Raw genomic sequence first — 23,945 nt, forward strand, 5'->3', positions numbered from 1 at the left:
CGCTTACCATTGTAATACACACGTAATTTTCTTGATTATTTTAAACAAATGTTAATTTAAAAAGCGACAAAACTTGTCATTTCCAGTTACACGTCATAAAATTAATACAGTATAGCACCTTGTAAATGTGAGAAATTGGAAAAAAATATATATATATATTGTTTGGTTTCACATGCGTAGAATACTACGGTAAAAGGTTTTTTTGAAATTCGAACAGTCAATGAAGTTACAACGTTGAAAACAACGTTGAAAATATCTGTCAAAAACATGCTGTTTACTCTAGCACCTTTGATAATATTTATTCGATATACTTCAAATTCTTTATAAAATTAGTTGCAACGTAGCTTACGATATTTTTGGTATTATATTTGATTTAATTTTCATAAATTTCTCACTTCGTAACTTCGGATAAGAAACAATATATAAAAATAAGGCTAAATGTTGAATAATGAACCCTTAAAAAATTGTAGGAAAAGAATTTTAAATCAACCTGTTTTTTTAAACCTACGAAATGGTTCTACGTCTCTTAGGAAAGTATGATATTATCGCCTTGATGCAAATTGATATTCAAATTTCCGATACTCAGTACATTGCAGCAAAATTATTTCGTACGAAGCTAGGAATATTATCTACATGGAAATGTCTGGACTAAGCTGCAAATATTATTTACTTGAAATAGTCTCTGCTTACCTATGTATGTCACATGTTACATTTTCTTTTCTTTTGAATCGATCAGAGTGTTGGAATATTTATTAGGAAATTTTATTATTGTTTTAAAAATTTTGTATACCAATCTTTTGGTAAAATTTTTAAGAAATGGTATTTATAATTTATACCACAAAAGAAACTTGTCCCTGTTTATATCATATCTCATATCCTTTTAAATCGATAATTATGAAATTACAGTGTATCTTAACGACATTTTGTTTTTCCATTAATACATTGAAAAATTCTTTATAATTAATTTTAAAATGAAAATGATATCTATTATACCAGAGATGAAAATTGTTTAAAAAATTGTACAAACAGAAAAGTGACCCTTATCCATCAAGTTTTAAAGAAATCAGTGGTTCAAGTAGTTCATAGGATGGCGCCACGATACAAATCATACTTTGGATTATATGCATATGTATTCCTTTTCAGATACAATTTATTTGAAATTGTAGTTTAATACAAGAAATACAAGTTGATGTAATATCCAATGTACCATCTTATTCCGCGTCTTCTGAACTTCTATTTTTTCGTAATTTTTTGTGTAATTTCTGACGTTACCGATTCAGCATGAAATAATATATGACATATGACCATAAACGAGGTACAGATGTAATGATATAACTGGCTAAGGATAAGATAGACGTGACATTAAATGGAACTCTGTGTATCAGCCTCTGACATACCGACGGCGTAAGTTTGTAATTTATTTAACGTCTTTTAACCAGTTATACAGAATATACATAAAGTAAGGGTATTTACCACTATATCATATGCATACAAACTTACAGATGACTTTAAAATTATACAAGACACTTAATTAAAACATAAGTACAGTTTAGTCAGAGCCAGGATATGGATTTTCTCTATTTTTTCTTAAAATAAACTGAACTTTTCTAGTCATGTCCTCAGTATAAATAGCTTTACATATTTCAAAATTAATCCTCCTTCTTGTTTGGGTAGGTTTTTCATAGTATCTAGTACGTCTATATTGTTCAAAAATACCTTCTTTTGACAATATACTATTTAACAAACGAGAAGCTTTTTCTACATTATTATTTTGAACCATAACTGTCCGAGCAAGAAATTGAGCATGTCTACGCATTCCCATCTGAAAAGGATATCCAGAATTAGACCTTTATTAATATTTTCCTTGTTTATTATATCAATCGTTGCATTTGCATATGCATTTTAATTATCTTTTACAATGAGATTAAAATATATTAATACATATAATATAAAAGTATTTACTAACATAAAATGGATATTATAAAACAACAGTAAGTAATAAACATATGACATTAACTTATTATAATATAATTTCTTTAATAAGAGATAAAATAGGATTGATTCTAATATAATTTCTTTAATAATATACTTTATCTCAATAATTATGTTGAATTTAAATAACACTACACTTATAGGTTAGTAATGTATTAAAAATGTTAAAAGTACTGTTTACGTTTATTATTTAAGTTAATTTCAATATTAATCGAGTAGATCATTTGATACAATACCTTGAATTTTGATTAAACACATATAGTTATGCAGACAAATTTTAAATAATTATAAGCGTACGATCACCTATTGTGAATATAACCTATGTAAGTATACCGTTTCGATAGATCGACATATTCAGTTTCTAAGCGCGGTTCATTTGAATGCTCTATTTATTTACATTATTAGATAAATTACTTTCAATTTAAATATTCCTTGATTTTCATAACAATATAAAGAAAATATTTCTTGATCGATTAACGAATTAAGATAATAAAAGTACTGTGATAATCGATCTATGGCTATAAAGTAATAATACATTTTGTGAAAACTTTAATGTGTAATATATTCTCTTACGTATATTAAAATATTAATCGATTTCTTCATTTTTTATCCTTTCAATAAAGATCAACTAAAAAGAGTATGAATAATATATATTTATAAATATTATTGCTTTTACCTGTTACAGTATGTGGTTCTTAATTCTTAATTCCTCGTGGACGTTCGCAATAAAATCGCATATGACCCAAAAAAAGCATGTTCAACATAGTAATGACGATGTAGTATAAAATTAAACAGGATAAGATCTGTACGTGTAAGTTGTTTATATAAGTATCATTAATCTGTGTCCATCCATTTATTTAATTTAAAAACACAATTAAATTAATAAAACACAATTATGATGATTAAAGATACTTTAACAGCATTATAATTTTATATAAGTAATTAATTACTTCTCGGTCTTTCAAATTATACCGAAATCCCCAGCGGCATATACAAAGCCATATTGACAAGGATATTAAAAGCAACACCACTGAAAATGGAGTAGCATATATGTGTATACGAAACATTTGATTTTCTTAGCAATTTTACAAACCGCTTTTAGATTTTCCGTACTTCCACCCTTTTCCATAAAGTTCTTCATTCTGTAACATTTAAAGTGACTCGTATTATTAGATTCTTTTTTAAATTTTTTTACTAATGATCTATACAATCCTTTCCATTAGCATTTTACATTTTGCAAAAACATATTTATCTATGTTTCAGTAACGTCTATACATTTTGCTAAAAAGAAATAGACAAATTGGCAGTATTATATTCCGTAGAACGCGCTCTCTTAGGCAAGAAAAATGACTTACGACTTACATACACGATACGATACGATACGATACACATTACGAGATAAAAGAATCCGAAGATTCTTAGTTACGATGAGTTTGGTTGCAACAGTAAATAGATTGAAATAAAAAAACTAACAATTCAAAAGTGTAAATCTTAGCCACATTCTCCAGAGTTTTCATTTTGAAGCTATAAGAGTTTAAAAAATACAACAAAATTGAGTTTCCCAAAGATCAAACAGTAAAACACCCTTAATTTTATTTATTACGCTTACCTTACGCTTACGTCACGTGCATCGTATGCTTTTACATCGATCTAATTAGTTATGTAAAACGATATTTGGTCAGTAAATTCCTTTTCCCATGCATCAACTATGATTATACATTATTGTGCTTGAATATATGTCTTCTGAAAATATTTGTTTCGATACTAGTGAACACATGGACCGGAATTTTGTAGAATTTTAACCTAGAATTTAGAATGACGAACAATCAATGCTTTTATGTTCACTCTGTCATTTGTAACTCTCAATTGACACGATTAACCTGGAACGTTATCGACTGAAGGCGAAAAATCGAAACGAAACTGTCATTTAAACGAAAAATAAATATCGTATGGCAAAGTACTGCTACGTTCAGAATATTTTACACTGAATAATTTCAGCATCATATATCTGTCATGTGAGTTTATACTTTAATATATCGTCCATTTCTGTATACGCGCTGTAGAAATGTACATAGCTTTAAATTTTCCGATTTTATTTTCGCTTTGTTTGTCCCTCGTAGTATGTACGTATATAAAAGAGGATACAACAAAAATATGTCCGATTAATCGATTTATTCAGGTCAGTAAACAACGATTTGATCGATCGAGCGAGTGATCAATTTTTTGTATTGTAATACTAAGTATGTAATTTAACTAAATGAAATTAAAAATGCGCGTCGAAGATATTTAAGGAGAAAATACATCTTTTGATAGAGATTATAGAAGAAGTTGCTAACTAAAGCACATTTACAATATATACAAACATAAGTATTTAGACGTGTAAATAAGTATCATAAGAAAGAAAATGAAATAAAATTAATTTTATATCATTCGCAGAACAGATGCCTACATGGGCTGTGTATGGTAATGAATTGTTTGATCGATAGCTGCGTGCGCAAGGAGCTTAACAAATTTCTTAATCCAAGTGTCCAAAACAAAGAGGGTACTTTATCCTACCTACACGAAACAAGGTGTTCAACGTTTTCATCGTTCCTTGTAGTTAGAAATAGAAGGTTATGCCACCGAAACGGAAAAAAGATGCCAAAAAAATATCCATCGAACCGCCACCAACGTAAGTTTAGAATCACTGTACTTCAAACATAAATTATAGTATTTAATTATATAGTATTGTACTATATTAACGTGTCTATAGAAATACTTGGTGAAAAATGACGATTGATTACTTATTTATTGTCAAACTTGATAAACTAATAATTGAAAAATGAAATAAGTTTCCGAGTAAATAAAAAACGATACGTCTTATAATCTCAATCATCTCATAAATATTTCATTTTCATTTTGTAACGCATCAAAGTGCTAAAACAAATTTTATATAACGTTTGCAACACTCGTGCTTCTACTTATTTTTTAATACCTTTTGTTCCAGAGCCGTCATTTCACAGAGTTATTTGTTTTTTAATATTTTTTGTCTCACAACCTTAGTATTTAACATATGTAAGTATTTGTAATATCACGATATTTCGTAATTAAATAATTGCATTATGCGTTTAATCGCTTAATTAAAGAAACCTATGATTTTATTTCAGCGATCTACAATTATGACATTTCATTTTGATTTTCTCCATTTTTCTTTTTTTTCGAATAAAGAATCGAGCCGGATATGCTGGAAGTAATCGAACCGGAAGAACCATCGAAGCCACTAATATCAGCAGTCACTGGACAACCATTCGGTCCTCGAGTCCGTTACATCAGCGAAAAACAGGAGGAAGAAAGTACAGATGACGAACCTGAATCAGAAAGTGACGATGAATTAAGATACGTGCAGGATGAAGCTCCGGAAGTGCCATCAGAGTTTTGGCACATACAGAAGCTTATCAGATACATGAAAGCGGGTAATCAAACCGCAACTATGGTGGCTGTCTGTCTTTTAAAAGATTATGATCTGACCAATAGGGTAATTCACTTAGTTTTTATTCCATATAATTAAAATTTTAATTATTAAATATTATTATTCACATGTCGAAGAATTTAGAATTAATTCTACAACATTCAATTCATTCGCGTGAAATATTCTGAAAAAATTATACGATACTTAATTATTGTTACTTGTATTGCATACGAAAATGAAAATTAATCGTATATCGTAATGCCGGAGATGCAAATGACTAGAAAACTAAGAATCTACTTTGACTATCGATTATATTTACATTACATTTATTTCATTTATTTTGTATTAAACAATGTAATTTTTTATTATTATTTTTATTAAATAATCCAGAATGAAATAATGGAGAAAGAAATAGGGGAAGAACTTTTTCATAGGAATTCTTAATGTATTAATTAAAAACAATTAGAAATTCAAATTTTCCAAAGATATACTCCATAATTAGAGTTAATAAAACAGGACAAATAAAATTCATCTTTAATTTTCTACGATAACAGATTATACAAAAGGCGATTCGAGAGATGGGAGGTCTGGAGATTCTGGTGAATCTACTCGAAACGAGAGATTTAAAATGCCAGAATGGCTCCCTGTCGGTTTTACTCCAGATCGTGTCATCTACAGAAATGCGACGGCACCTAATCGATCTTGGTATTGTAACACCGTTGATTCAAATGTTAAAGCATCCAGCTAGAGACATTCAAGTTAGTTTTTCGCTCATTCAGTATACTTTCTTATACTTCACTGATCGTTCATTTGCACAAGAACATTTACAATTTTATTCCTCTTGTACAATAATAATGATAGTACACTTTTTTTTAACAAATCTAATGAAAAATTAATTCACAAAATAAAGTAATAAGATTCGTTTCCAATAAAGCTCAATACAAAATAAGTTACATTAATTTAAAGATACGATTGAATGATATAAAAATAATGGGAATAATTTTTATATTGACGTTCTATTCTATTGCTGCGAAGGTTTTAGCTGCAGAAACTATGGCTATTGTTGCACGAATTAGGAAAGCAAGGAAACAAATACGAATTCGAGGAGGCATACCTCTCATTGTAAGTTTTCTTAATCAGTTTATAATTTCTTAAATATTTATTTAACTTTTTGATTTTGTGGTCAATGAAATTATTTGCGAAATTTCTTATGAAGCCTCTGACAAATTTTTTGGAATTCTTAGCATATCATCAACGAAATAATCGTATAACGAAGATTTTATATCATAAAAAAATTGTAACCTTTAATAGTTAGATGTGATGAACGTGCCAGATTCTATTCTTCGAACATCGTACAATGAGTTGAACGAAACTAACAAGGAATTAGTTGCGGTTGCCATAGGCTGTGCCAAAGTTTTAGATTCTCTGAGCAGTAGTCCGAAAGTGAGAGACGTACTTCACAAGTTTGGTGTGGTGAAGCTCATGGAACGTTTCCTGAAATCACATCACACTTCTCTTGTAGTACCGATGATGGGAGCTGTTCAACAATGTGCAATTAAGGTAAATGAAATTTAAATGTTAAACTGTTATTTCAAACGTAAAAGTCAAAATACCTGATTTGCAATCTGTGAATACTAAAATTTAAAATATTTTGGATTTTTAATTCTTTTAATTCGATTTTATTATATTTTTACTTAAGTGTTTTAATTCACGAATTTCGATGCATGTTTTATATGATATGTTTACGTGGGTGGTATATTTTATATGATATATCTTATTTTCTAGTATAACTTTTTCAGTATAAACAGAATTATTATATAACAATTATCTTCTGTTTCTCATCAATATTCAATACTACCAATATTTCTTATCAATGTTCGACATATTATCTATTATCAAGATTGATACTATTGTACAAATGCTGTTTATATATTTGCGATAAACGAGAGAATAAGCAAATCCTTATCTAAAAATTTATAAAACATTTATCAACTTACATATGTCCATCGATAATTCCTTCACAATTACAGAACGTATTTCGCAAAGCGTTCGAGACCACAGATATTATCTGTGACGTTGTACGACACCTGCAAAGTGACAATATTAAGTTGAAAGAAAATTGCGCTCTGGCGATATTCAAATGTGGAACAAACAAAATCGCCAGGGACATGGTTCGCCAGACATCTGGTCTGGATATATTGTGCAAGCTTTTACAATGCGAAGAAGTCCGGGCTAATAAACAATTGTTAGCTGCAGTCACAGGCGGAATATGGAAATGTGCCATAAGTCCAGAGAACGTAATAAGATTCAACCAAAATGGTTTGGTCGCTGCTTTAGTGCCATTTTTAGAAGAACACGAGGATGATGACGTGCAGGCGAATGTTGTAGGAGCACTGGCGGAATGTTGTAAAGATCCTGCTAACAGAGACGTTCTGAGGATCAACGATGGTTTGCCAAATCTGGTGATTCAATATTTATTTCTCTTTATGGAAATATTTTTTATCTCGTCGCTCTACTGAATTTAATATGTTAAATCAAAATATGGATTACAGGTTTTAGTTGTTTCTTTATCTGTGATGAGAGGTATTATCATTATTTTCCTAATCTTGGCTCTTAATACCCTTCGGTACTTCTGAGTATCTCTAATCTTTATTTGCTACTTTAAAGTGGCCATTATCTTCGTTTTAATCCTCCGATTCAATATTTTAAGGCCGATTTCGTCTTTGTTTCTTAAATTATCCCATAAAGTTTTCTCGCACGTACTCTGTAGATTTGAGTTACAGTAGCTGAAAAAGTATTAGAAAGAAGCGGAGAAGCAACGTAATAGATACATAACAAAGTAAACACAACATTCATGGCATTCATTTTAATTTGACTCTTCTTTTAGAATTTCTTTAGAATTCTTTTAGAAAGTCTGTACTTTTGAGATTTTAACTTGAAGTTAATTTCAAATGTGAGCTAGAAAATTCACAGTTTTAAACTGTATATAATCTATACAAAAGTAGAATGGGATATAGTATGATATACACATTAAAGGAAAAGAAAAATGTCATTCAATTCTCCTGTAATATATTTGAAAAATCATTCGTGGTTCAACAAGTATGATCATCGTCAACATATGGCAGTAAAAATATTAATAAGATCTAAATCACTGTGTAGATCAAATTATTAAGCTCTACGTACGAGCCTTTATTGGAGAACATACCATTGGTGATAAAGGAGTGCGCGCAAAATGAACAATGCATGGACATCATCAACGATCCAGAGCACATCAATGATGGTGTTCGATTGGTCTGGTCATTGTTGAAACATCCTAGTGACATAATTAAAAGAAACTCCTGCCTCGCATTGGTATCTTGTATCAAATATGCCAAAGACTCTCCAGAAATGGTACGGGCATTTGTAGGTGGATTGGAGCTTACAGTCAGTCTTCTTGAAAGTACCAATACTGAAGTATTGAGCGCAGTATGTGCCACTATTGCCGGAATCGCTACGGACCCGGAAAACTTGGGTATTCTCAGCGATCATGGAGTAGTGGAGAAACTAGCGAATCTTGTGTCCACGGTAATTTTTGCGATCTTTATTCGGCGGCGCTACACCTTTTCTTTCTTCTTTCCTGCAGAATATCCAAAGAATTTTAACAATTCTTTCGGCATCTTTTGAGATTCTTTCAGAGGGTCAATCTTTCTAGTTTAAGAAGAAGGAAGCATGTTAACATATTACAGATCAGATATCAAGTGATAGTTAGAATTTATGTGTTGTACTAATGGAAGTATTTCGTTAAAATATTTTGAGATTGGGAATGATATTTTCTTGTTACGTTTCTTTTTTCTTAATTTTGTTTCAAATCATTTTTGTTTAAATGATTTAATTTAAATAATTTGTACAGAAATTTAAAATATCCCTCTCATGATATTTATGATAAAAGTATATTCTTAATGCATAATGTATATCATCACGTTTTTATTGTTATGTAAAATAGAAAGAGAGAGAGAGAGAATCCAGTAAGTCCAAACAGTAAATAAATTTCCCAAGATTTTTGCATGCTTTTGTCTATAATTTCAAGTTTATTAACATATTTTATTATTCTTTTTGTCCGAAAATGAACTGATTCAAATTTCTTATTCAAGTAATTCTTAACATATAGAAATAACGACATTTTACTAAACCCCTGAATATTTAGAACTATTTAATCTAATAATCAATATATTAATGCTTTATTTCAATTTAACATTTTATTCTCTTTTAGGAAAATGAAGATTTGCGTGCAAATTTGACCTTAGCCATAGCTCATTGCTGCGAATGGGGGGAGAATAATGCTAAATTTGGTCGATTGCACGCGGTTGCACCATTAATTGACTACATGACTAGCAAAAATACAAATGTTCTTAGGGGAGTTTGCATAGCCGCGTATCATTTAAGTAAAGAGCCCATGAACTGCATCACCATGCACTCTGCCGGTGTTATAAAGGTATGTACTATGTACAGTAATGTTTTCCATATAAAAAGTATTTCGACTACGCCATTCCTACATTATTTTTTAATAAAGAAATTATTAAGATGAAAACTGTGCGATATTAACAAATATAAGTTAATAATAATGTTTCGTCAAAATTCTTCAACAGATTTATACAAGGTTTTTATTTAAAATTTACAGCATGTGCTACGTTTGGTGGGATCAGATGACCCAGAAGTGCAAATCGCCGCCGCCTGCACTATTCGAAATATTAGGAAACTTGCACTAACAGCAGAAAAATTACACTTCAAAGAGATGTACGTATTTTTGTTATTTCAATTGTTTTATATGTATGTATTATTTAATTAATTTTACCGTTATTAAATTGTAGAAGTACACTAGAAGAAACAGATTATCGTTTGTAACATATCAACGCTGCGAATACTGTACAAAAATCAAGTGCTCATTTAAAGAATATGAAATAAAAGATATCTTTATTGAATCGACCTAAAACACATTTATTAAGATTTTATCAACCAATAATAAATCTGTATACTTAAAATATAATTATGTCTTCTTAATTGAATAAAATGTAATGGAATAAATTTAATTGAATAAATTATTAGTGAATAGGAGTCTCAGCATACCTATTTGCTTGTAATATTAACGTTGGACTAAGATTTTCAACAGAAACAATAACAAGGAGTCAGCGAAACTCTTCAGTGCGAAGATGTTTAAAACGCGACTGACCAGTCGACTTGTATAAACAGGAGCAATATAAAAAAACAGATTATTTTTCACTCATTACCGTAAAATGTATTAGTTCACCGACGTTACATGGTCAATTCCGACCTGAGTTGTGTTGTAAAAAGTGCACTGGCCTCGTCACAAGATATATTGTCGGTTTATTGGTTTGAGAACGAAAATGTATTTGTTTTCATTCCGTCTCGCTCACTCGATGTTTACGTTTCCATTTGTATTGAAAATTTTCTAGTTTTGAAAATAAACCGTAAATATATATGTACTTTTTAAATGTATAGAATTTATTTTAAGAATAATGGAACCTCTTACACTTTATTTTATAAGGTCTGAGTATGCAAATTTGGCATGGATCAACAATGACCTGACATTGCCTCCCTATTGTTAAGATACGACTGGTCAGTCGCAAAATGCCACATATTTCTTCAACCTCTTATAAAATAATAACGTCTGTTCAAATATAAGTTTGGCGCTACAAATATACTTAAAGCTCATATAAAAGCTTGTCTTTATACTTGTGCAAGATTAATATCTAATTTATCATTTCAAAAATTTTGCGCTTACCTACAATTCATTAATTTTTAGTATCCATACATCATATACATGTATCATGATTTATAACATATTCTCAATCTTTATATTACCTAATCCTACCCTCACTTACAAAATTGCAAATATAAATCTCGTCATTCGTGTTACGTATTTTTTACAGAAATCGTTTGTTTGGTGATTTTACAAATCATTATACACTCATTTCCAACACTAAAAATATCCACCTTGTTTATAACTGTAATATCATGGCATAAAAATATTTTTATACAGACAATTATACTATGATAGAAAACATTTGCTCGAATAGTGCTTATAACTGCCTAAAATATCATCAATATCCAATCACAAATGATATTGTAAGAATTATTTGTTCAATATTACTAAATTGGCTTGGCTTATGTAAAAATCTTGTTACAGAACATAACATTACACAGCCATTTTTGTAAGACTTGTATTTATAAACTTTATGTATTCATACAATTTTTATTTGCAGTTATGACAGTATTATGTATTTATTACATTTATTCAAAATTTTGTGATCTGATGAACTACATTCCTGACAAGCTATAGAAATTTGTAAGATACACAATAACATGTGTAATTGGATTTTATAACATCTTGATAATAGGCACAATTGATTATAAAATTTATACTACTATATAAACATTATATATAGGAAATTAAGACTGTCAAATATATTGTAGTTTCCTTTTTATTAAAAATGGACGAGACGAGAAAACAGTAAAAATTTTTAAGGCATATTTTTTAAGCCTCCAGGAATTCAAAATTGTAAATATTACTCCTGCTTTTCTGTCAGCAAAGCATTTGCTGCAGCTTTAACAGCTGAAATAAATGTATTTTCATTAGTAGATTGTAATAAGTATTAAAGTATTAACTATGTACATATATATATCTTGTCACAAAAAATATACCAGCATCCTGAGCAGACGATATCAATGCATCAACTTTGTGATGATATCTTAAAAAGTTTGGTCTAATAATACAGTTGTATAATATTAAGGAACCATTACGTTCAATAGGTGCCATTAGCCAAATGTAAAAGAGACACTGTAAAAACCAACAATATAATAAGTATATGATTTACATTTTATATTTATGTAATTAAAATATAACAAAGTACCTTGAAAAGCCAATAGACTGGAAACCAGCATAAAATATAATCTGCGAAAAATTCAACGATTGTAAAAATTGCAAAAACCACCCAATAGGTCAGCCACTTTGTATCATCCTCTTTCTTTGGACTTTCCAAGGCTTTCATAGAACAATAAGCAGGATATATAAATCCAAAGATATTACAAACTAACTGCTGACCAATACCAAACACCAAATATAATGCTGTAAATCCAACAAAACCTAAAAAATATTAAACAACATTATAGAAAAATCCAGTGAAATTAATTATCGTAAGCAAAATTTCTAAGCAAATTGCAAGAATCTTATTGTGATACAGTAAAATATGTATGTTACACAAATGCGGAAAAACTCGATCATTCCCTTTATTATTATTATACCTATGAATATTCAATTGTCATCGAATGCTTTTTGTAGAATCTTATGCTATAAAATAACCGCGTTGTCAAGGTTCTTTTATATTCTACAATCTATACGATATCGTTGTAGTATAGTCAAATGCGAGTAAAATGTGCGTAATTTGAAAACTTTTAGAATTAAATTTAAAATTACGATTAAATTATTGTTTCCAAGAGAAATTTGTACTAGGTTCTCGTTACGTAAAGTGATAATTAATTGGTTTATCAAGCAAGACAAAAACTGCTACAAAAAGCTTACAAAGTATATGATTCTAACGTCCATACTTAAAAAAACATAAAGTCGATCGACTCCTGTCTTTTTTTCGACTTTGCCTAGATATTTTGCCCATGTTTTGCTTTCATCGTGTAACGCTTTTTCCAAAGATTGTTTTATGGCTGCTATTCTTGCCATTCTGTTCGAATTTTCGATACACAAAGTTACAGTTAGAAACGACACTCCGTCCGCGAATTTGCAAGCTCACTACTAACTTTATATGTATCGAATCGATACCGTTGGTAAACGATCACATAGAAAGGAATATCAGGACTTCAAATGCGACATCTATTGGTAAAATAGGAGAACCATTAAGAGCAGAACAAATTTAAATGTATACATATTTTTGACTGTTATTTGTCAATATTTTATAATATAGAGATTGATGTATCGATCATGAAGTACATGTAATAATGAATAAATCGCAAGTAAGATTTATTTAGATATAAATAAATATTATTCCATAATAAATAAATATCTCATCGCAGAAATATATATAAATGTATCTATAATTATCAATTATGTTTCTAATACTTTTAATAACTAATATTTTTAATCGTTCTATTATTAACATGAAAAGAAACTTAATTAATAGAGTTACAAACCTCTATCATGTCATTTATCATGAAACTCTTGTAATTAAAAAGAAACTAGCGATGTATCCACCAAACTAATTTTTCATTTGGTAGACTAACGATCAAAATTATATAGAACAAATCAAAAATTAGGTCATGCCAGAATAAGAAGAATTATGCAATCGTATACAATTAGCAATACTTTTGTTTTTATTATGAAGTGTTTTCATTTCACTTGATACAGTTACACATCGTTCGAGCATTTTGATGCTATTACATAATGTAGATCGCTTATTGTTAGTGGGCTTACAATTCGATTAAATATTTATCACATTTACAGGTTGCTTTTCTTATTATTATTTTTTATTTTTCTTTTCTCTTTTTTTATAAAAATACGTTCCATTGTTATAAATGTAGATCAATTTAGTATTCGACGGAGATACGTGAATATGCGAGGATAATAAAAATTAATACTTAGAGATCTACATTCGATAACATTCTCGCGATATTTCGTGTACGAAACGAGTAGGAACATTTTAACAAATTATTGTTTGGCACCGCAGCTGTGTCGCTTGTTCACTTTTTTGCTCGTTGCTTTATGAAACATGGGCAAAATACACGAATAAGTGCTGATTCATGCCTTGACTTAGCCAATGTAATATATTTCCGGTAAATCATTGCTTGCGCAACGTCCAATTACTGTCAGTGCGAATGCTTCATTGTGTCCCGCATTATGCGTTCACCGAAACTGCTCTTAAATTAATGTAGGTAGATTGCGGTTTAATGGAAAAGTTACCATTTTCATAAACGAAGCACCTGTATAAATTAAAATGGAGATTTTTAAAACGACATTACAATACCTCGAAATGTGATACCAGAAAGAGTTTATTCTATATGTAAACAAATAAAAAAAAACATTTAGTTATTACATCTTTTAAATCATCATTTGAATTTAAAGAAAAAATATCTCCTTAACGGCATCCCGTTTAATACAATTTTGTTGAAATGTTGTGCAATTTTGTAATAGCTGTTATAACTATAATACTAAAATCTTACTTATTCAGCGATAATATTTTAATCTTTCTGCTATCGCTTTTAACAATAGCTGTACTATTGCATTAGTTAATTAATTTAAATAATTCGTAAATGATAAAAAATGAAATATAATCTATGTTAAGAACAACGAGGAAATCTTGTTTTACATTTAGCAAAACATTTTACATGCGATTAGCGATCATTTTTGTCTTCTTAAATCTTAAATCTGCCTAAGAAATTTTTTAATTTTCATATTTGTTAATGATGTAGTTCATTTATTTTATATATTATAAATTGTGAATTGCAAAAATTATGAATACAGATAACTTAAGAGATTACTCCTCTCAAGTGGTTACTTAGCTAATCTCTTATGTGATATTGTTTTGTGATTATCTTTTCTCTTTGTATGTAACATTGCAATTTCATCACGAGATGCAATAAGTAGGGCGATAGTTTATGTCGGACGATATTACGCCCCCAAGTGTTTCGTTCACACGTATTTCATCCCGTTTCCAAGCACATCTACTTATGATCTTCTCATAACTCTTTGTCGCTTGAAATATAATTATAATTAAATATTTTGATTTGAACCTCCATTATGTCCACATTATATCGTTAAAGTTTGCTCGCGAAATTACTTGAATTGCTCACGATCGCAACAATAAAAACGTATTCTTTGATATCTTTGATTCTGGTATGCCGCTGTAAGTAGAATTAGGATTCAATGTTCTGGTTTTACTAGTCTGTACGATTTGTCAATTTTTGCATTTTTTCTTTCTTTGCGTATTTTTGCTTTGAAATTTGCTTACATAACAATATCATTCTACAGCTTCAACTTTCATTGCAACACAGAAATATGTCTGTCCTCTTATTCCATTATGGTAAATTATTATGTACAATTGACGCTAATTCTTTTATGTTTGTTAATTGCTTAGGACAACTTACTAGTACGTCCTAAGCAATTTTCATTCATTCAACTGAGATCTGAATATTCAAGGTTTGAATCGAGCACCGAATAATCGTAATTTATGCACGAAGAAACCTCTCTACCTTTGACTTCAGATTCAACAATGAGAATCAATAGCATTTGATGATATAGAAAGTGTTTATAATACAGCAATTTATTCAACGAAGAATGCTTTATATTACATGGACTTTACACGTTCCCCTTGATTAATTATCATATTGTACAGAAGCGACGTTTATTCTTTTATGCAAAATAACACTTATAACGGTATATATTGGCGTCCGCAACGACCGTACAATTAGTCCTTATTGTTATCAGTAAAAAAAATTTTTTAAAGCTTTCTCCTCAAGCGATGATATTTCCTTAGATCTTCTATCAAAGTATGATAATTTTTATCGTATGTATTTATATCTACTTCGTACGCTCTTTCGTTCGTTTTCTCTCATTTCCACGTCAACAATTTGATTTTCTTATGTTTTTCTAATTAGATATGTATGTCGAGGATCATCCGTATTTACATGTTCGCACTTTGATGGAATTTTATGCTCGATCGACTTGGCCATTGCGTCGATCACAATTGTCATTTATATTTCTCGATGTTAATTCATTTATAATATTATAAAAACGTGTAGTATGCACTTACTTATACATGCATACTATTCTAATTTCTGTAAAAAAATTCTCAAGGTCTCATGGTGTAACGGCTAGCACTCTGGACTCTGAATCCAGCGATCCGAGTTCAAATCTCGGTGAGACCTTGACCTTTTAGGCGATATTTTTTGATTCGAACAAGATTGCTTTAGCATCATACGATTTGTTCTTAATTATACGACTAGTTATATTTTCAAGTTTAATTATAGAGCATGAAGTAAAATTATATTTTTTGAGACATAATTTCTCTCGATATCGAAGGTGAAAATTAAAGAAAAAATTAACGAACGAAGGTGAGAATGTGGCAAGTATAGAACAAAGTTACAAAAGTAGTAGTTGTTTTTGTATTTTGTGCTGCGATTATATTTCTTTCTTTCTATGGATTGTTGTATGTACATTTTCATCTATTTTTAATAAAACCTATCTTGGTTGAAAATTTGTTCGGTGAATTCAAAGTTGACTAAAATCACAGGAAAAGAACGAGAAACGTCAATATCAAGAACTGTCGACAAGAAAGAACAAGAAATATTTTTATTAAAAAATAGTAAATTAAGAAGAAACTCCTCTGAAAAAAATAATGCAACGTATAGATTAAGTTACATCAAGAAAAATATCTGCGATATCTATTTCACGATTCTTCAATTTCAAATTCAATTCTGATTCGAGTTGTAAAGATTTGAAGATCATTACATCCGGCCAAATTTTAATCACATTGCAACAAACGATAAATGAATGTAGATGTCCAAATGTGGATCAAATGAGCACATGCGTAGATCTAAATCTATTTTCGCTTGTAAAAAAAATCGTTTTATTCGAACAGATAGAAAATCGTACAAAATTTGATCGGGCTTATAGTTTCGGAGTCTGCAGCAGTTTCTTCTCCATCGATCGCATTTTGATGCATTTGGCAAGGAGAGCTATTATAGTGAGGATGGCACCGAGAAACGAGACTATTCCTAAGACAACGAGTACCATAAACCAGTTTTTAAAGCTGCCGATTCTGTCGCCGAAATCGCAGTTGCAATTCTCACTCTCGTTGAAGTTCAACGCTGAAAAGTTTACCGGCCTGAGAGAGATCAGCTTGAAATCGTCCTGGACTTGACGTCTAGTGGTAGAATTCTGCGATTTCTTTATGAACCTGTAGGATATCGTGTAAGTGAATTCTTGCCCATCGTACGAGCCCTTCGCGCTATAATATTGTATTAACAATTCATTTCCGCTGGAGGTGAGAGGAACTTGAATGTTATTAATATCCTGGTGGGACACATCGCAGTAAGACCACATCAAGACGCTGTTGTTCACCTGGAAGTTCAATATATTCATGTTTATTTTATTATGACGAAGAGATTTATAATTAGCATAACAGGAATTGCAGGATGGAAAAGTTCGCTGTAGGATGGAAATGGAATAGTATAAATGAAACGAGGAAGAGAACATTCTCGAAAGATGCAAATGTTCCTTGCAATACAAAAGTTTGAGTAAATTTAATAAAATATTTTTGTAAAAGATGCGAATCAAATTAATGCGAGGTAATAGAAACAGATGTAGTAGTTTTGTTGTTGAAAAAAGTCAGACGATAGCATAAAAGTAATATTAAAAAATTTATATATGCAACTCTTGTTAATGATAGTCATATGTTGTTTAACACGTTGATTAATATGCGGGTCACGCTATTAGATAAGTCAGTGACGCTCTAAGGACGACGAACGTAATTAAATCGTTCTAATTAAATAAATAACTACATATCTGTAAAATTTTCAACGCTTTTAATATTGCGGTGATAATATTAAAGTACTAAATATTCTATATAGAAGCACTCGAGCGTTGAAACTTTTAAGCAAACCACAACACGTTAACGTTACAAGTAAAAGATGCAATATTCATCTGCAGTCAACATGTTAAAATACACAAAAAATGTTCGTAGTTTGTTTCATAGTTTTCCAAAACATTTTTAGAAATTAGTTTCACTTAAATATATGAAAACTTATGGTTATTTTGAACAATTATAATAACACTTAATTATTCCATTCGTGGCCATAATTGATAACTTCGACTATCTAAATTGAAGAGCAAAAGGAGAAAACAGTGAATGTTACAAAATAGCTTTATTGAAAAAATTGAGTTTTAATGTTTTAGTCCATTAAGGAAGGAACTGCATTCAATTAAATTGTTCATAAAGGGAGTGCTCATAAAATTTATATCTTAGACATCATAAAAAGGAGCGATTAATAAAATATTAATCATTTTTATCCGTGGTTGTTCCAGTAATAGAATGGTCATACCCTATATATACCCTTTTTAATCAGCCTTTTATTTTATCAAATCTTTAATGTTATCTTATGAAGATGATTTTTCGAACATTATAATCGTTACAATTTATGCTATCTCAATTCTCGTAAACAAAGTGTGTTATATAATGGAAGATTTTTCCCATTTTTACCCCAACCCTCCGATTATTTGTTTGAATTATAAGAAGCAATTCTTACACTCATAGAATAGAAAATACGACAAATATGAAAATTAAAACGATATAATAAAATTTAAAAAAGAACGTAATATGTTCATAATGTTTAAATTCAATTTGAATCGAAAGTAAATGAAAAATTTCTTACGGTAGGTGTAACGAAATTAGACCCTGTACCTACGTAATTTATTGACTTTTTTAAAAGGACGAAGACCATTTAAGAACAATTTCGAATAGCACAATAAGACAAGCAACAGGGAAGCTATTATGTTTACCACACAAACCGTTAATTTCTTACGTTGGCTCGACGGTTACTCACCTCGATCCCATTGTAAACCGCAATCTCGTTTCCGGAGCAGTAATTCAGGCTGAAGTTCCGTTTCTGCGAAGTGTATTCCTGGTCCGGCTCGTTCCTGATTATCTTCATATGAACGGAGATCTTTTCCGACGATCTGCCCATAAATTTGTAACTGCACAAAGTATTCGGCGGATACCAGCTCTGCAACGACTTGATATTTTCCCTGGTTCGTTCCGTACTTTTGTAAACGAACTCGCAATTTCGATCGTGTTTCACGCCGGGCGCCTCTTCCGTTTCCTGAAACGACAACTGGAACCCGTCGTGCATTATAGTGCCGTCCTGTTCCGCAAAGAACTCCACGATAATGCTCCTTCCTTTCGAAAGGATCCGTGGAACGTGACCCTCTCCGCAGAACTTGAAAATTTCAAAGATCTTTCCGTCCACGTTCTCCAGCAACGCCAGATAATCGCCCACGCAACTGGTGCTTGCTAATTTTTCTGGTAGTCGACTCTTCTTTGTGTATCTGTAGTCGGGGACCTTATTGGGCGAAGAAATATAATTCGATTATTTCGTTTCATCTTTACGTTACGTTAGATCGTCTAACTAGATTCACGCGTTGTATCTATTCCTTGCGCTAGACTCGAAGCGAAACGTTTAATCAACTTGGTCCGCAAAAGGAAACTTCGCGCGAACTGTTTAGCAAGAGTTTGGTAGTTACTGTTGTATCCTTGCAGCGAAATTAAAGCACACCGGTATCTACTTGCAAAATAATTTCTCCAACTGCAACCTCTATTTCACACCAACAGAATGATCGATAAGTATTTATCGGGGTTCGAGGGATATTTATCGTTGTTGGCTTTCAGTGAATGAGAATAGTCGGGGGAAGACGAAAATTATGTGAGCAATAATTATTGAAAGAATCGGAAATTGCTTGAAGATGAAGGTTATTTAAAAAGAGGCAGTAGATACATCGATTGCTTAATTTTGAGTAAACCGATCAAATTAATTAATTCAATTCTCTTCTCAATATAATTAAATCGTGTATTTGTAATTTATACGTGATGTTTGTAAATAGAGTTTGTAAAATAAACATGTTGCTTAATACGTTATCTAAAAAATGAAAAGCAATACTCGTTTTATCAATGATCCTTTTAATTCAAATTAAAATTTATTGTTTCGTTTTATTGTTTCTCTATTATGTCTTGGTGAGAAAAGAATGAATAATTTTTAAATTTTAAGAGCGATTCTTATAAACATAATATTCGTTCCTTATAAGCCAAGTAATTTATTCGTTCAAATATATCGATTCATACTTTGGACATGTATGGTAAGTGGAACTCCTTATAAGTTCAACTCGTCTATCCGATTGCTAACTGAAGCACCTTGTAAGTTCGGCTATCAGATTGCCAAGCGGTAAACCTTATAAGTTCAACTAAAATCAGATAACCTCTATATGTATCATAGAATAGAACGGCAATACACACCGCGATCAATACATATCTACACATCTTTACTTAACTATTAGTATTTACACGAGATTTTTTTCCCCCGTTATCGTTGTCGAATAACACGGCAATCAATCAAACGCTAGGCAACCTGATCGAAACGATCGAGATAGCGTCCGAAGGTGTCGTCCGAAATAAATTTCCGGGGATAACTCACCTGTAACGCGGTGATCTTTTCCTGGCTCAAACCTTTCCTTGCAATCTCGTGTCCCAACCCGTCGGGTAGAATCCTCGCGTCCGATATATCTCTTAGATCATGATCGAAATTCTTTTTTGAGCTTATCGAATCCATGGACTTCTTATGGACGCGCTGCGGGTGACGAAGTCTCTTCTGGATAGATTCTAGCCGGATTCCTTGATCGCGATAGCCGCCGGAATGCCTGAAGCTGCTCCTCGAGCCGTGGAACGCGTCTGCTGAAGACTGTTCAGTGATCTCTTTCGGACGGCCGATATTTCTCCGGATATCCCCGTTCGCTGCTTTTCCATGGGAATTGCCGCGCGGACCCTTTGATCCGTCCGCTTCCTTTTTGGCTTTCTTAAGTCTTCTTCGATTATTTCTGCCTCTCCTGGTCTTGTGCGACGTTTGCCCAATGATAAATTCCACCTCCTCGTCGTGATCCGGGCTCCTCTTCGCTCGCCTTTCAACCGGAACTTCTTCCGTTAGAGATCGTCCGTCTTTCGATCTGGCGACCCTCGTCTTCGTCACTTCCGCCACGATCTCAACGTGCTGCTCGCAGTTCTCCGTCTGGCAACCGTCCTGCGACGTACGGTTCATCAGGTCGAAAAGGTCGTCCGGTTGTCCGCCGATTTTAAAGCGACCCGCGCTCGACTCCAGAGCAATCCTACATTTGATACCACGCGGATACACGCCCGGATAACCCGGGGATGCGAGCCTGCAGGACCTTCGATCATTCCTCACGGCGCACTCCAATGGGCATTCTGTCGAAGAGGACGGGGAGAATCCACGATGCCGTTCGGCGGCCAGCTGGGCAGGTAGTATGGAAAACTGGGCGGAGAAGATCACCGGATTTTCGGCGGCGAACTTTACGTCCGAGTCCATTATGATCGTTAAATTCGGTCCCTTTCGCAGGAACAGCCTGCGGGATAATTAAAAGGGTATAGCCGAATAGGTAAGGTCTGGCTAGATTACGTTTTTGCGATTTAACGAACTAAAACGTAATGGATTCGCTGGTATTTCTACGTTTAACGGTATCTAATACGTAGTGGATGAAATGTAGGGGTTCGAAACTTTCGTTTAACATACCTAAGAATTCGTTGTAATGTTAAAAATGTTGGGAATTTGAAAAGTGGATAGTAGCTCCTTTCTTGATTTTAATGTCTGCCGCGTGTATGTATCTTCCAATTTTATTATGTATTCCAAGATTTTGGGAAGATTTTCAATACATATGAGTAATTATTGATAAATCATTCAAGAATATTTTGTTACGTATTCAGTCAATTGCCTTAGATTTGTAATGGTATATTGAAACGGAAAGATCCAATTTTTCATTCAACTCTTTTGTAATATAAATAAATATAATTTATCGCTATGGAAGCTGTCGCTATCTATGAAACATTACTATATATAATACACGCAATAATTACAACCACAAGTTAGTAACAATGTTAATTTCTCTGCTATTATAATTAGCATAAAATATAGCTGGAATAAGAAGGTCAATAAGATACGTAATGCGGTAAAATATGAGTTTTCAAGATCGGTAGACTCGTACATCAACGTAGCAACTATCTGTCTGGTAATGGGTCAATTGATAATTAATTAAATTCTAGAATACATTATAAATATAACAAATGTAACTCTCCATTTTCCTAATTATCGTAATTGAATATCGAAGTAAAATTTAATGAATAATAAATTGTTATTATTATGGCAAATTATCTTTCAAACTAAATAACATATTTCGCTTGTACATTCGATAAATTAGAGAATGATTAAATAACTGTATTAAAATGATTCGTAACGCAGAAACGTGTTAATAAGGATTACAAAAGAGACTCGGAAGCCAGAAAATTGAAATTAAAGCAAACCAAAATTATCGGATATATCGAAATGGGGTATATTTACAAACATTAAATGCCGCGTTTATAAGCGGCTTGGAGTCGCTACATTTCAACCAACAGGCATCTGTTTAATCCATTATCTACCAGAGGTACTTACACACATTTGGTTTACAACTTGCTGTGAATACTATTCCAACCGGTTAATTATTTTTCATTAACGATCCCACCAATCACTCCTCCCTTTTATCTCCATATTTAGTACACTCGTATTTTATCGTACAAACATTTCGTACTCTGATAATGATTTATTTTAGTAATTGCTAAGTTCTGTATATTTACGAATGCAAATTTCTTTGATATCTGATTATTCAGATTTGAGTAGGTACAATAGGATAAAAAATGGAATAAAATTCATAGGAAATTATGTATGCAAAGTATACCTATCGATAAAGCAATTACGTAAATCTGTCGGTATAATTATGTGAAATATAGTAACAACCGATTGACGATATAAGAGAAACTCTTTGCATAATGATCTTATAATGATCTGTATAATGTAGAGTGATGAACAAAGGTATTTGTGCAATCAGTTTTCTTCATAAAATATAATAACTGAATTTAAAATCAAAGTGCATCGTAAGAAAGAACTGAAAACAGTTACGATAACCTTTATCGATAACCTAATTCTAATAAAATTTATAGAACCGTTACCTTTCTTTTTTTACCCACGGCCTCCAAAATGTCCCAGAATCGATTCTTAGGTCAATTTAACAGTAATTGAAATAAAATCTTATGTTTTATTCTACTGTTCTATTCTGTACTTTTGTTATAGAGTCCAACGATAATAAATCATGAAGTACTTAAACTTTAGAATTCGAAAGTTATAGATATTTTGCAGAAAGATTGGTTGAAAACTCGTGTGCTTTGCAGATTTATATAGAATTTTATAGGAAAATCTGGCCTGTGCTATTTGTGATATTTCTGTTTATGACATATCTATATATAAAATACTTTGCAATAGTAATATAATTGATAGTAACTATACAATAGCTAATATCAAATTGAAATATATTCTACCTGGTTGTGTTGCCACTCACATAGCCGCAGTAACGTCCTGTTTCATCCTCAAGATCCTCGCTGCCATCAGAGAATTGAACGTAAGCGCCTTCGCATCTGGTTTCTTTCAGGAAACCAACTTGCAACCTCCTAACTTTTAACTCGATCACCTGCGACGGACCAAATTTTGTTACAGGACATCTTTATAGCGTTTTCAGAACATTATTACGAAATGAAATTCTGTATAAAAAGATATTTACGTATTCGATGCTTAATAGCGTGGATTTTCATTTTCTAAAGAGCTGTTAAATTTTTCTAGGAAGGAATATTAAATTTTATTA

General features: G+C 31.5%; 4 protein-coding genes and 1 non-coding gene across 11 annotated transcripts in view; 2 read left to right on the forward strand and 3 right to left on the reverse strand.

The window, feature by feature from the left end:
• Window positions 1–1,381: 1,381 nt before the first annotated feature.
• Window positions 1,382–2,375, reverse strand: mRpS21 (mitochondrial ribosomal protein S21). The gene is made up of 2 exons (XM_069112172.1): window positions 2,229–2,375; window positions 1,382–1,822 (listed from the first exon to the last, which is right to left on the reverse strand). Exon 2 carries the CDS (start codon window positions 1,820–1,822, stop codon window positions 1,550–1,552), a length of 273 nt encoding a protein of 90 aa, XP_068968273.1. The 5' UTR covers window positions 2,229–2,375; the 3' UTR covers window positions 1,382–1,549.
• gudu (Armadillo repeat-containing protein gudu) lies at window positions 1,872–10,501 on the forward strand. 7 transcript variants are annotated; one of them, XM_069112091.1, is made up of 12 exons: window positions 1,872–1,991; window positions 2,678–2,803; window positions 4,434–4,663; window positions 5,200–5,506; window positions 5,995–6,198; window positions 6,476–6,562; window positions 6,752–7,000; window positions 7,471–7,902; window positions 8,600–9,004; window positions 9,690–9,911; window positions 10,098–10,213; window positions 10,288–10,501. In XM_069112091.1, the coding sequence occupies exons 3-12, from the start codon at window positions 4,608–4,610 to the stop codon at window positions 10,319–10,321; spliced, it is 2,112 nt and encodes a 703-aa protein (XP_068968192.1). In that variant the 5' UTR covers window positions 1,872–1,991; window positions 2,678–2,803; window positions 4,434–4,607; the 3' UTR covers window positions 10,322–10,501. The 7 variants fall into 7 exon arrangements, with proteins under 7 accessions (XP_068968192.1, XP_068968184.1, XP_068968228.1 ...); XM_069112083.1 differs by having other exon boundaries at window positions 2,678–2,797; XM_069112127.1 differs by lacking the exons at window positions 1,872–1,991; window positions 2,678–2,803 and adding exons at window positions 3,876–4,007; window positions 4,979–5,046 and having other exon boundaries at window positions 4,429–4,663.
• A 1,400-nt stretch (window positions 10,502–11,901) lies between these two features.
• LOC138179409 (receptor expression-enhancing protein 5) lies at window positions 11,902–13,257 on the reverse strand. The gene is made up of 4 exons (XM_069112161.1): window positions 13,043–13,257; window positions 12,349–12,581; window positions 12,140–12,275; window positions 11,902–12,050 (listed from the first exon to the last, which is right to left on the reverse strand). Exons 1-4 carry the CDS (start codon window positions 13,167–13,169, stop codon window positions 12,004–12,006), a joined length of 543 nt encoding a protein of 180 aa, XP_068968262.1. The 5' UTR covers window positions 13,170–13,257; the 3' UTR covers window positions 11,902–12,003.
• A 3,037-nt stretch (window positions 13,258–16,294) lies between these two features.
• On the forward strand, window positions 16,295–16,366 carry TRNAQ-CUG (transfer RNA glutamine (anticodon CUG)). The gene has a single exon. It is a non-coding gene; the product is annotated as a tRNA-Gln (tRNA).
• Window positions 16,367–16,786: 420 nt separating this feature from the next.
• The window catches only part of LOC138179418 (uncharacterized), a 68,338-nt gene continuing 61,179 nt past the window's right edge, over window positions 16,787–23,945 (reverse strand). The window contains exons 4-7 of the mRNA XM_069112197.1: window positions 23,626–23,774; window positions 20,684–21,623; window positions 19,043–19,558; window positions 16,787–17,561 (exon numbers count right to left, since the gene is read on the reverse strand). Of these exons, the coding sequence (XP_068968298.1) occupies window positions 17,109–17,561; window positions 19,043–19,558; window positions 20,684–21,623; window positions 23,626–23,774 (2,058 nt within the window). The 3' untranslated portion in view covers window positions 16,787–17,108. The remainder of the gene's footprint in view (window positions 17,562–19,042; window positions 19,559–20,683; window positions 21,624–23,625; window positions 23,775–23,945) is intronic.

This window comes from Bombus flavifrons, chromosome 1 (assembly GCF_040668555.2).
Source record: "Bombus flavifrons isolate JBK064 chromosome 1, iyBomFlav1_principal, whole genome shotgun sequence".
In the NCBI taxonomy this organism is placed as follows: domain Eukaryota; kingdom Metazoa; phylum Arthropoda; class Insecta; order Hymenoptera; family Apidae; genus Bombus; species Bombus flavifrons.

Coding starts and splice junctions, on each gene's coding strand:
- gudu (XM_069112091.1), top strand. CDS start 4,608: ATGCCACCGAAACGGAAAAAAGATGCCAAAAAAATATCCATCGAACCG. Junction 5,507..5,994: donor ATTATGATCTGACCAATAGG/GTAATTCACTTA, acceptor CTACGATAACAG/ATTATACAAAAGGCGATTCG. Junction 9,005..9,689: donor TAGCGAATCTTGTGTCCACG/GTAATTTTTGCG, acceptor ATTCTCTTTTAG/GAAAATGAAGATTTGCGTGC.
- LOC138179409 (XM_069112161.1), bottom strand. CDS start 13,169: ATGGCAAGAATAGCAGCCATAAAACAATCTTTGGAAAAAGCGTTACAC. Junction 12,582..13,042: donor TCGACTTTATGTTTTTTTAA/GTATGGACGTTA, acceptor AATATTTTTTAG/GTTTTGTTGGATTTACAGCA. Junction 12,051..12,139: donor ATCGTCTGCTCAGGATGCTG/GTATATTTTTTG, acceptor CATTTATTTCAG/CTGTTAAAGCTGCAGCAAAT.
- mRpS21 (XM_069112172.1), bottom strand. CDS start 1,822: ATGGGAATGCGTAGACATGCTCAATTTCTTGCTCGGACAGTTATGGTT.